The 13,615-nt window shown below is 35.6% G+C and overlaps 1 protein-coding gene across 4 annotated transcripts in view; it reads right to left on the bottom strand.

Annotated features, from left to right (window-relative positions):
* TTC13 (tetratricopeptide repeat domain 13) overlaps nt 1–13,615 on the bottom strand; it is a 42,263-nt gene that overhangs the window by 840 nt on the left and 27,808 nt on the right. For 3 of the 4 annotated variants that reach the window (XM_056343454.1, XM_056343456.1, XM_056343457.1), the window contains 7 exons: nt 11,575–11,658; nt 10,002–10,086; nt 7,569–7,678; nt 6,057–6,192; nt 5,271–5,350; nt 4,055–4,133; nt 2,061–2,140 (listed from right to left, as the gene is read on the bottom strand). In XM_056343454.1, coding sequence (XP_056199429.1) covers nt 2,061–2,140; nt 4,055–4,133; nt 5,271–5,350; nt 6,057–6,192; nt 7,569–7,678; nt 10,002–10,086; nt 11,575–11,658 — 654 coding nt within the window. The remainder of the gene's footprint in view (nt 1–2,060; nt 2,141–4,054; nt 4,134–5,270; nt 5,351–6,056; nt 6,193–7,568; nt 7,679–10,001; nt 10,087–11,574; nt 11,659–13,615) is intronic. The other variant, XM_056343455.1, reaches the window with a different exon arrangement.

The following is a 13,615-nucleotide window of genomic DNA, read 5'->3' as shown; positions in this document are numbered from 1 at the left end:
AAAAAAAAGAAGGAAAAAAAAAAAAAGAAAAAAAAGAGACACATGAACAGAGGACTAAGAAAGAAACTGAATATATAAATTGGGAGATTTACAGTAAAAAATTGTGGGAACCATAAATATTTTGTATTTCCAAGACAACCAAGTCACAACATTGGCGCAGACTACTTTTAATAAAAACCACAACTTGCTACACTGTAGGTTAAAAATCTTATTCCTTAATAAATTAATTTGACTGCATTTACATGTAGATTTTTAGCCTAAGCCCAACAAAGGTGCCCATGAGTCTTCTTAATAGCCATCTTCATTCAGGAAGGATTTTATATCTATTGAAACTTACCAGGGTGAGAACCACCGACAGGGAAGTTAAGCAAGGCTAAGCAGTATGAGATATTCGGCACTAACAGCAGCTGCAGAGTTCCTCAGGCTCTCAGAATAACTCGGGTTGGACCAGACCTCAGGAAGTCTGTGATCCAACATCTTGCTCAAAGCAAGGTCAACTGCCAAGTCAGACCAGGGTGTCAGGGTTTTATCCTGTCAGGTCTTGAAAATCTCCAGGGATGAAAAATGCACAGCCTTTCCAGGCAGCCTGCCCTGCTGCTTGACTACCCTCTGGGTGAAAAGATTATGTTCAGTCTGAACCTCCTTTCAGCTCATGCATGTTGCCTTTTGTCCTCCCACCAAGCACTGCCCAGCTCCATTTTCTTAATACTCGCAGGTACTGTGAAGCTGCTGTTAGGTCAAAGCCTTTTCTTCAAGCTGAACAAGCCCAATTAACTCCTGATAAGGCACGTGGCTCCAGCCCTCCGACTATCTTGGTGGCTCCCTACTGAATTTGCTCCATTTTATCATAGTCTTTAACGCAGCTGCCCCCAAACTGGATACAGTATTCTACGTGTCGTCTGAAGGGCTGAGCACGCCCTAAATCTGATTATCCAAACCAGCTTTTTACCCATCTAGCTGTCCATTCATCCAGACCATAATGTGCTATCTTGGTATGAGAGTATTGTGGGTGTCCCTCCTGAAGTAACTAAGCAACGTCCATTGCTCTCTTATCCACAAATGAGTCATTTTATCACAGAAAGCGATCATATTGGGTCTCACAACATTTAGTAAACCCATATTGACTGTCCCCAGTCACCTTCATATACCCTGAAATGCTTTCCGAGAGGACCCACTTGATGACTTTCCTAGGGACCAAAGCAAGGCTGACCAGCCTATAGTTTTTTTTCCCTGGGTTGTCCTTCTGGCTTTCTGGAAGACGGATACCAGATTTCCTGTCTTGCAGTCACCAAGGATGTCCCCGGATGTGCACCACCTTTCACAGATTACAGGTGGCCTTGCAGAGGATATCGGCCAGATCTCTCAGCACCCTTCAAGTGTTTTGACCCCAAACTAAAGGATACTGAAACTGATTTTTTCTGGCCTGATTTTTAGATTTTGTATGGGGAATAACTGCTAAGGGACAAATGAAATGCACCAGATTTGTAACATTGACAAGGAATCAGTATGTTCAGTATTCAAAAATCAATTAATATGAAAAACAAAGTTTTAAAGCATTGTACAAAAGTTATACTAAGTAACATAATTCTGTATATTCGTAACTGCCATCTGCTTTGAAAATACTTATTCTCCAAATTAAAATAGCACTAGAGGATAAGTAAGTGACTTTTGATATATAGTTTGAAGAGATCCATGAGAATGGGAAAAAGTTAAAATTTTCCCTCATTCAATCACCAAATTTACTAATGATAAAAAAAGTAACAACAAAAAGGCAAATCTGACCGCCAGACAAAGAAAGTATTAACCCAAATAGTTTATCAGAGGATAACACTCACATTACTGAATATCTAGTCTACTAACCACTCCGTTAGACTAGAAATATATTACTCTGTGTGTAAACTCAAATCTTTTCTTATCAATTCCTAAACTGTTAAAAAATTCACTGAATCATTTAATAAACTTGTAATTTCCAAGTACCTTTTTTAGTATAAGTTTACATTTTACATATAAAGTCTTTCATATTTTATTTTCCCATCCCCCACCTGAACAGAAAGACTTACCTTTTTAGATTCATCCAGCTCCTTGCTATCTTGCTAAAAGCTTCAGACCCTGGTGCTGTCATTGCTTCAAAATCAACCAGCTGAAAACGCAACAAAATAAAGGTCTTAAGTTCTCTCGTTTCAGGAAGTTAATCCTCAAATATTCTTAACATATAAATTAAACTTTCAAAATATAACCTTCCTTTTGTGAGAAAATCCAGGGTTTTTTTTTTCTTTTTTAACAAGGTGTTTATATTAATGAGTTAGTGCCAGAAAATATTGACTGTCTTCAACCTTTTATGACAATGTTCAAATAAAAGGGGGATATTTCTCATTTCTACATACGGAATTCTGCAAAATACCGTATCACATGAGTGGTAGATTTATATTGAACTTTCCAGGCATTCTGTATTACTTCTTTCCACAGTGGGTTTTCAGACAAGTTTGACTACATATAGCCAAGAAATGTGTGCAACTTCGTATCTACAGCTGAAAATAAGTTTTCAGCAAAACAATGTTTTTCAGTTAAAAACCTTAGTTCACTAGTCCTGAAACATTTAAGCTGACACATTTGTAGTTCAGTGAACTTTGCCTGAATGCAAGGAGGGGTTCTGAGAGCATGCTACCTACATTCTTGTAAGACAGGAGTAAGCTTACTAACTAGTCTGTGCCCAGACTACTTTGTCCCTCATCACCAGTTTGAGAGTCAGCATGCATGCCAGGCACTAAAAGTCTCTGTGTGTTTGCACACTCCACCACAACCAACACCAGAAGCTACACTGGCCATGGCTACCGACTAACCTGCCAGGCCATTACAGGACTCTTGACTACTGGGCATCTTTGTCTTCAGAGCAGTCAGATAATACATGCTGTCATAAGCTTGGGACCAGACAGAAATACCCTTCTAAGAAATCTGGCAAGAAAAACAATTTCCCAGTTTCATTCAACTGGGGAAAACTATTTCTTCCAGCTGGTGAAAACTGTTCTAAAAAAAAAAAAAAAAAAAAAAAAGTTTTGTTCCAATTCAGGCACTCTGTTTCAGAAAAAACCCTCAAATGTAAAAATGTTCACAAGTCAGAAATCCTGCGTTTTAATAATGCTGAAACTCTGCTTGCCTGCATAAAATCAGACAAAATGTACTACCCTAGTAAGTCCTAAGAAGATCCATGAGAAAACCCACCTAAGTCTTTTACCTTAGCTTGAACTCCCACAGAATGGTGAAGATACCAGCTTAACGGCATCTTGTTCTTAAAAGCTACTAGCTCATTGTCCTGAAAGGACAAACTTCGTTGTTTTCAGAAATTTCTAGAACAAAGGGAAAGCTGCTCTTTCTTCAGTTATCCACACAGGGTATTTTCTTCAACAACTTCGATTCTCACTGGAATTTCACTGATTCTTTGACGATATGTTAAATAGACAGAGGTGCTCTCACTCCTTTCATACGGAAAAGGTAACAGCTAACAGACCAATAGTTGAATACCCTTTATTGAGCAAGGTGGTATAATATTCAGATGTAGTCACTCAAAACTAGGACTTATTTTAAATTTAGCAGAATACAGAGGGGAAGGAAAAATCAAGAAGAGTTGCTAATACATTTCTATTTACCAAGCCCTAAATGCTCTGAAGGACACTGACAGCAAAGAGAGAAAATTTCTGCTGTGTGCCAGAAGAGTCATTAATTCTGCCCAAGTATTCTCAGAACCCTTCTCAAAGTGGAAGAAAGCAGCTCGGCACACTAGAAATGCTTTGGTTACAAATATGTAATTACTGTGGGACACAAACTGCTACAATTTGACTAACCAGAATTATCCCACATACTATATCTAAATCTCACTTACTGTCATAACAGCAATGAAATTTTCAAACCTCTCTCTGGCTGCAAGACACCATAGTATGCAGCTAATCCATCTCCAGTTAACAACTGTGGAACTTCTGTTCATTCTTGCAGCTCCTTCCTCACGTTTACAAGTGCTACCTCCTCCATCAAGGCTGAACCAGTGTATTTTGATACTTGCCTTTCCTTTAGGGATTTTTCCTGATACTTCCTTCCCACTTGCCATTAGTGCTCCCATGATCACTGAATAAGCTATCACACTACAAAAAAAACATCAAAACCAAAGCAGTACAGTAAAAGTTTTTCCACAGTGCCATTTTAGACTACAAAACAAATACAGTACTGTTTCATAGAAGGCTAGTAAAAATTACTGTGCTAGTTACTATTTTAGAAATTTAAACAAGCATGAAACACTTAAAAAGTGAAATCACTGTTACTTTGCAACACCACTGGAATGAAGTTATGATCCTATGGAGTTTAACTACTGAAAAGCATTGTTTCTACAGTAGTCAGAACCATAATTTCAGACTTAGGAGTTCTTAAGACTCCATAGAGCTAAAAACCAAAGCAAACTCCTGTTCCCAATGAGCTTAGCTGTATCCCAGAGAAGCCGACGAACTCTACTGCAACAGAGCTAGAGGCGCTGTAAAGCTATTCAGTTATTTAACTTAAATTTCTAAAAATTGTGAAACTCAAGACAGAATTTCTGTTAATTTTTACATTCTGTAAGATAAAGGCAAAATCTGATTATAAAAAAGTCTCAGGATTTCTTTAAATTTTGTTTTCTACTGAACTATGTTTAATAATAAGATCAAAGATCTTAAGTGCTTTGTGGAACAGGGATTCATAATAGTCTTAGATGTAGCCAGGTTTGAATTAAACTAGAATTTCAGTTAAGGATATCTGTGACATGCGGGGCTATTCTAGGGTTTCATCTGGTGACCCTAACAGTTGCAAAAAATTACCAAAATCATTTTATTAAAATATACTAAAATATAAGTTATCTCAAAGTAAACTTTATCTTAAATATATGTTTCAGTAAAGCTTCTTGAGTGAGATTACAGTGGTGTAACATAATACGGATTAGGAGCCAAATCACTGCAATTTTAAAATGACACTCTTCAATCTGTGAGCTGAAGTCTATAAACACAGACTACTCAAGATTTTCAATATACATGCAGCTCCAAATAGTTATCATCAGCAACTACAAACTAGCTTTTAAAACAGTACTAAGTCAGTACCCATCATCACAGCACCACAAGATGAGCGACTGTGCAGGACAAACAGCTCAACCCAGAGCTTTTTTAATATTAAAAAAATATCCTAAGATACTCCAACATATTGACATTTTACAGCATGCATCCAAGATAACAGACATGATCAAGACAATCACTAACCTAGATCCTCTCGAAAGTGGCATTAAATTATAGAAGTAATAAACTAATGACAGGATCAAATTGCAAACAGCATCTACTTCCTAAAAGGAAAAAAAATAATTAAATAGCCAGGTAATACACTACAAAGAAACACATATAGGAAAGTGTTACGGTACTGTGATAATTTTTTTAAAAGAACCATTTCAAATGTGAAAAAAGTCAACTTGAGAAGATGAAGTCTGATTAATAGAAGTTTAAGCAAATTATTTTGTTACATCTTTAAAATGTAGGTGAAACAGTTCACCCACACTGTGTTAAAGGGTGAAGAACGGAAAGCACAAGCTCAAATGCAGTCAGATTCTCATTGCAATACAGATCAACAATGTGTTGATCAAAACCTTCACAATTCTAGTGCTTCTCATGAATTCTTGTTACTTCTGATCTTATATGTAGCCACCATGAGCCAAATCCTAAGCAATACTTTATAAGGATGATGAAACAGTGAATATAGACCCATGAGAAAAATAAAGAAAATAAGAGGAGAGAGAAAAAAATAAGAATACACTGCAATATTGAGACCTTGTCTGCACTCTCCCTATAACTGCAGCAAAGCACAGCAAATCTTAAAAGTAACAGGATTATGGCAACTTCCTATGGTATTTGTCATAAACGTGTTTAAGTAAACAGTCAGTTTTATTACTTAATATCTCTGTCAAAAAATATGAACCAGTGACTGTTATACGGAAGGTATAAAAACATAATAGAATTTTATCAAGGAATCCATAATTTCTGTTAAAACAGCCTTACCCCCAGCTCTGCAGACAGAATTAGAATTTTTCCTTTAGCTGTTAGATCCTTATATAGCGCATCTATTTCTGCATGATACAGCTGTGTTCTCTCTTCTGTTGTCTGGGTTTCTACTGAAAATAGTATGTTCCCCACTCTATGAAGTGGGTGAAACAAAAAATGAGGTAAGACATTGCTGAACAGAACTCGATGCATAACCTAATATGCAGGGTAAGTTACAGAGGTACAGATGTTAAATACCACATCATAACCTTTTTCCTATCATTTTTCCTTAAGCAGGAGATTATGCGCATTGCCCCCCTTTTAATAAAAAAGAAACACCTAAAAAAACCTCATTGAATTAAAAACATTGTCATGTTGTAAGTTTGTCTGAAAGAATACATAAACATTGCTGTTTAATCACAGATGAAGTATTTCTACTGAAGAATACCTGACAAGCATTAGTGTTTCACTTAAAGCATAGTAAAAAATTAAGAAATATGGAATTTTAAAAGATTTTCATGGGCTTGAGATTTTTGTACTGAGTGTAAAGTGTAGTTTTGTTAACTTTTAGACTACCAAAATTGAACTGTTTTGGTATAAAAGCATAGCTACAAATTATGGATCAAAACAGACTGGCTGATACAGAACAAATTTTGTGCAGAACAAAATTAGACTGTCTTACCAAGACCAAAATATTTTCCCCAAAATGGTGAGGCCATATATTTAATGCCTTTTCACTGTATATAGCCATATGACTTAGAATGTAAGATTGAAAACCAAGAGATATGTTAACATTTTAGAAGAGAAGTTTGGCTTCCATGCCACTCATTGGAAGCACACAAGTTTTGGGAAGAATTCCAATGCATAGACTTTTAAATCCCGTAAGTCCAAGTTTTTAGTTAGTAGTAGGACAGCACTTCAGAGCTTCAGATTAATGCTCATTCTTCAGGAAGACAAGGAGCCAGTATCCATAAAGTGAGAAATTTACTACCACACCCAAAGAGTGGCCCAAAGCCTGCTGTTTATATCCTCATACATTCAGGTACTATCTAAATTGATATTTGCAGATAGGTCTGCAAACATTTCAAAAAATAAACATTAAAAAAGGCTAACAATACAAATAGAAGGAAGTCTCTTCCATTCTTAGATCACATAAATTTCCATTCCATTTAGGATTTTTTCAGTCATCAGAGCAGATAAGAGTCTCAAACAAGAAATGTATTTTGATATGGATAAAGACAGAGATTTTCCCACTTCAGGCACTTAATCATATAAGCTGAGTAACAAGGTCTCTCCTCACTTTTGTGCTATATATTAGAGAATCATCTCAACTGGGCCTACTCCATCAACATTATCCATATTCCCTCTTTGTTAGGGAATGCAACAAAAATCAGAAGTTCTCAAATGAACCAGTTTTTCAGTTATTTACAAAACCCACTTTATGCAAGTAGAAATGGCATTTGAGAAGATTAGCTGCTAATACTTCATCATTAATTAATGTACTTGAACACCTGAAAATAGCAAACGTACTTATCTCCTGTTATTGTGATTGTGAAGCCATCATATTCTTTCCCTTGATCCTTAAGGCTGGGGACTTTTGTGTTCACAGTAAACCCATCTCTTGTTTTACTGTTAAACTGCTTTCAAAAGAAAAAAAGGTAACATTAGTGTGAACAGAGACAGACTGCCTGCCTAGCTATTGTTTTGAAACACCTAAAAATACATGGAGCAAAAATGAAAATGGGCAAAATGAGGGAAAAGAACAAAATGTTACTGTCAACTATATTATTTCATTTATTCTTTATTTCATACTGAAAAGAAATCAGATATTGAAGGAGGCATATTGACATTCAACTTTATAACCATATAGGGAATATAAAGTAGCATTGTTTATGAAAAGCAATTGTACATTTGAGCTGTACAGATTTCTTCCCAAACTGCATGTTGATAGCAACCTTTTGGTATAACAATGTAAATGCAAAAGCAGGGATTAGAGAGCCTGTTTTATGTTTACACTAAGCAGCCACATTAGTCTAAGTATGGATTCCAGAATAGAGCTCACAGCAACGATTTCTTGACTGTGATTCAGTTTCAGTTAAAGTTCATCATCATCAGAAGGAAAAATATCGCAAAGTTTAAGAATTTTACAAAGCTACATTATCTAAGTGTACTACTGTAGCCAAAGAGTTGTATAAGCCAGGTATTGAAGTAAAGCCAAGAGCCCAGCTTTTGATATTCAACATTCACCAGCTACACCAATAGCCAAACTACATCAGTATTAGCAGACTTTCATTTTATTACAGGCACTATTAATGACTATTATGCAATAGGATTGAATGAATTACTCAGGCTACTATTTATTTTAAGAGAGAACTTGTGATCCAGGATGTTTTCTTCAAAGAGAATCTGCATTTATTTTAAAGAAACAAATTTAAAAGCCTCTAACGAAAGACAGCATTCCACTTTGATACAATTTGGAATGGGATGCAGGAGATTCAAACCAGAGGAAAACTTAGAGGTTATGACAACTAGGAAGAATATTTGCTGCTAATTGAGGCATTTATTTTGAAGTGTCATGTATAGTCCGCTGTTTATATATTTTCATCATCCTCTTGAAGTAACCTATATTTTTAACTCCACTAATAACATTTTTATGGTCTACAATTCCACAATAGCCATATTAGGTGATCTACAGGGACCTATTTGCACATTTGTCTGTCTGTAGAGAACACTTCATTGTCTATCCACTCCAACACCTACTACCTGTTCATCACAAGTTTTTGTTTAGCCTCAGTTAGCATCAACTTGGCTTTATCTTTCAAGGACAAGGACAATACAGGAATACAAAAAGGACCTCCAAAATTATGGTACGTCTTGGAAGACACTTATGTTAGTAATATATATTAAAAAATATATAGAAAAATTTAGTGCTTGAGCCACGTAGCTTCTGTAAAGGTATCTGTAGTGCACAAGTGAGCACTACTACTGCAAACAAATCCAAACCCAGTCTATCAGTAGTAGCAGCAATAAATCTCCAGAGAGCTCTGTTCTATGGCAATCTGTCAGCTTTGCTTAGATACAAAATTGCAACGTGGACACACCCGATAAGAAAGCAATGCCTTTGTCTTTATTTAGAACGACTTGCTTCCCATTTTTGTTGTAGTCTAAATAAAATCCTGTCCAATTCTTAAAAAAACAAGCAAACAAAAAAAACCCACAACAAACAAAACCCACTTTGTAACACTGTTTCCCCAAATGCAAACACTTACACACTGCTCATCCTAGATGAATTTGGGGAACTCAGGGGAGAGAGGCAAGAACTTTACTTAAACTTAGCTCAAGCCTTATGACTTAAGTTGAGATAAGAGTATAAATAACTTTGCACATCATATATCCAAGGTTTTTCTGAAGACCACCACCCAGCAGGTTTCCCCATTCCTGACATTCTTCCAAAGCACCAAAACAAACCAAGATTTCATTTCAGATTAGCTATTGTTCACTAAGGGCAATTATTTCCCCCTGCCAGCCCTACTATGTAGTGATCTGCACCAACGAAGCTAAGGTAAAAAGAGCTTCCATGTTCCTACTCTCCGACACACACCTTCAATTTTCTCCTTCGTACTGTACAGACATACCGCGAGCCCATTATAGTGGATCTGACCACAAACCCTCCCCGCTGATAAAGCTGGCTTCAAAGAATTACATTCAGTGTTCTGTTTTCCCATCATTTCTTTACCAATTCACAGCTAGGCAAAGCCTTGTCAATATACATCACATATATCAAAGGGAAAGTCATACCCTAACACATGCAGATTTGAAATAACACGAGTTATTTAAAAAAACCTAGTGTTTGCAGTTACTCATTTTAAACTTAAGCACAATGGTTATATTCTGAGGAACTGGGTAGCTCCCAGAATAAATTTTGTTATTTTCATCATATTTTAAAGTTTTTCTTTAATTTACCTTCATTATGGGAAGAAGATCTTCTACTTTATGTACCTTTTCCAAAGCTTCTCGAACCTCTAATAGTCCTTTTGGATTATTAGCACTGGAAAAAAATTAAATATGGAATCACAATGGTTGAACACATAGCATTTCTGGAAATCCATCTAGCTTTAACCTAATTAGCCATAGCAGAGTAAGTTATTGAAAGTTATTTAATTATTTCTTTTCTGAAAATTAGTTTCTTTGTACTTGGCCACATGCTGTCTTGCTCTTCAAAAAGTAATTTCCTCCTATTTTATGTCAGCTTTTTTTTTTTTTTTTTTTTGCTTCAAACTTCAACTTCAGGTTTATTTTAGTCATTTGCTGTTGGCCACTGCAAAGCATTAAACTGTTTGCATGAGTGCATGTGAGCAAGGGGTTGCTGACGAGGAAAGACAGAAGATGACTAGTGTTAATGTTAGAAATAGTCTTCTCAAAATACATGCATCTGTGTAGCCTCAAAGGTATGTAAATACTATCAGATGCAGGCACAGATGGTCCATGAAGAAACCTATTGAACTAGTGCTGTAATACTTTTTTTTTAATTACTGTACACCTAGATTTTAAGAACAGAATTCTTTTCAAAAAAATCACAACACAAATTGCTCTGGCTTAAGATCAAATGCTGCTGGCTCACTCCAAACAAACTTTCTCCCAACAGAAGAGGACAGACTTCCCAGTTACTACAGAACTTACACATCTCAAGCAACTATCATAAATTTTCTAAAACTTAAATGTTTTCAACTGTTATAAGGATTTTTTGCACTTTCATTTTTTTTATATTTAAGTAGCATAATGAGATTGAAAAACAGAACTCAATATTTAATAAAAGTTACCAGGCCAAAGAAAAATTAGAGGGTTTAAACCTCAAAGTTTCTTAATTTTTAATGTTATCAGAACACTGTTGCCACAAATGATCCACAGGTGGGCAAGACATTTTACTCATAAAAATCTGATCACAGTTTGAAATAGAAGCCAACATCAATTTTCAGCTTGAGTCACATTCCTTCATTCAATATTCTACAACTGTCTTCTGTTCCTGGACAAAGTCTACCAACCCATCTACGTAACAGGTAGTAAAGATTCTCTGCTCCTTTAAAACTACTTGTCAAACACCAGTTTCAATTAAAATTACCTTCCATATATTCTTTTCTCTTTTCTCCTCACTCCTACTATTTAATAAATTAACCTCAATATTCACAGAAATTGTACTCCATTCTACCAGGAGGAAACAAAATCTTTAATAAAACGCATTTTTAGAAAGAATTGAGACACACTCATGCCAAAACTGTGGCTACAAATTCAACACTGTTAATAGTTTTTAGGTATACTGTAATTCACAATGTTTTTTCCTATTAGTTAAGTTTCTTTACATAGCAATAGACAAGATTTGCATTTCTAGTAGGAAATAAGACAATTATAGATACTAAGAAAACTAGAACTTACTAAAATAAAGAAAATAGCCCTCAGATTTTCTGAAATGAGTATTATGTAAATTTCAGATCAATATTATCAGGGGAGTGAAGCAGGGAGAAAAATATCAGTAATTTACCCATGATAAACAAGGATCCTATCTTTAATAAAATGAAGAATTTTCTCAAAATATTCCAGGTACCGCATGTTAATGACTTGTCCCCTACAAAGAAAAGGAAAGGTTTTTTTCAGGTCTTGTTTTTCAACCCAACATTCCAGGGCTAAGACACAAATATTACTTACTCATTAATATTTGAACGAGTTTTATTCACAGATGCTTTGTAAATTAAAGGAATGAACGAGAGGTTTGAAGTGATGAATTGCCCATCCCCCATTTTAATATAGCTTCTGCAGTGAACTTGCAAACGCTCAGTGCTGTTGTTCTCTGATAAACTACATTTCATACATATTTCCCCATTTTCAGTGTGCCCATGTCCAGTAAGTCTTATCTAAATTATAATTATCAATTTGTACAAAAATGTAATCTTTCTTAGTTATCTGCACTTGTAGATATTGCAGAACTAGGACAATTCTCAATCTGCACATTGGTTTACTTTGAGAACTGACACTCTTCAGTTTACCATTTTTTTGCCAATACATATGCCTATCTGTTCTGACAGTCTACATACATTTTTCTTTATTCACTTATGTCCCTCTATTAAAGCAATTTTCCTTTGACTCCTAACAATTACAAGTAGTAACTGTTAAACAAAAACATCAAAAAGGTGTTGTTTTTTTCCCTTGGATTACTATGGGAAAAAAAAATAGTAAAAACTTGAAACAGTAGAAACCTGCTAGGATTATAGCCACTCTGAGAGCAAAAATTACATACCATTATTGCTTTTGTAGGAGTCCTTCCTCTTCTCCCAGTCTACAAAACAAGATTTTATAAAGCAAATGTTATCGCTCTCTGACAAAGCAAAACCACTGTCAATCACAGGAAGGTGTGTACACCTAGCTTAATTCCACTCTGCATGATCTTTGCAGCTTAAGTCCCTGTCTAATGTCTCACTCTACAGTCTCGCACTTCAGTAAGCCTAGTCTCAGAACAATGGCAGAATCAGTCTTTAAAAACTGAACAGAATTAGAACACATACACATATCTGCACATAGGAAAGGGAGGTAGGGAAAGCGGAAGGATGAAGACAAATGTATATACATAATTTGCCCTTGTTGTACGTCCCATCATTTTCCATCTGTTTTAAAAAAATATCTGTACAACAGGCAGAAGCGTGTCAGTATAAGAAACTGGATTTTCCTTTAGTGGCATCGTGGAAAATACATCAAAACGTGACCTAGCATTCTGTAAGGACATCCAGAAGCAGCAGTACCAAGAAAAGACTTTTGGTGGGTGGTCATAAGTGATTTGTGCTTATTCCCACTCTTTCTCCTTGTTTAATAAACACTACCACCAAGAATTCAAAAGTAGCAGTATTCCAGAGAGCATCTTCATTTTTTTACATAAGAATATTGAGTATATTATTAATGTTTAGCTGATCCCAAATCCTTGTTTTGCCTATGAAAATAACTTAAGCTTTCAAAAACATTTTCTCTACTTTAAATGAAACTTGGTAGCTTCGATCATTTAAGCCAGAAAGGAGATAAGCCAAAGTTGCACTTGTCTATAGACCCACGAAAAGTAGTGACAGACAATACACTTGCACCTTGAGAATATTAAGATCTGGAAGCCCACGAAACACTGCAAAGTGCAAGATGTTTCTAATACACCTTTAACAAGAGATCCCCAAACTGACTCAAAACAAGAAAAGGTTTTGTTTTCTGAGACTCTCCAAACATCTTGCCTCTCTGGAAAAGAATCTTTGATCCAGTAGTCACCAAATGCTAGTGTCTCCGTGCAAAGATTCATTTGACAGGAATCACTGAACAATAATGGACTTTAAATGCAAAGAATTCTGAGTAAAGAAAAAGGTTAACAGATATCTAATTCAAGTATTTTTGCACACAGAAATTACTGGTGTACAATTTAGATCAAACAAAACCTAGAGACAGCTTGAGCTCAGCATGACAAGATCTGTTACAAATACTAGAAGAAACTCAATTGCTATTGTTACACTTCTTATTTGACTGAACAGCTTATTTGTATATTTAATGACCATGAA

Source organism: Falco biarmicus, chromosome 6, assembly GCF_023638135.1.
Source record: "Falco biarmicus isolate bFalBia1 chromosome 6, bFalBia1.pri, whole genome shotgun sequence".
Lineage (NCBI taxonomy): Eukaryota > Metazoa > Chordata > Aves > Falconiformes > Falconidae > Falco > Falco biarmicus.
The sequence above is the reverse complement of the archived record's forward strand: the minus strand, read 5'-3'. Positions and strand labels throughout refer to the sequence as shown.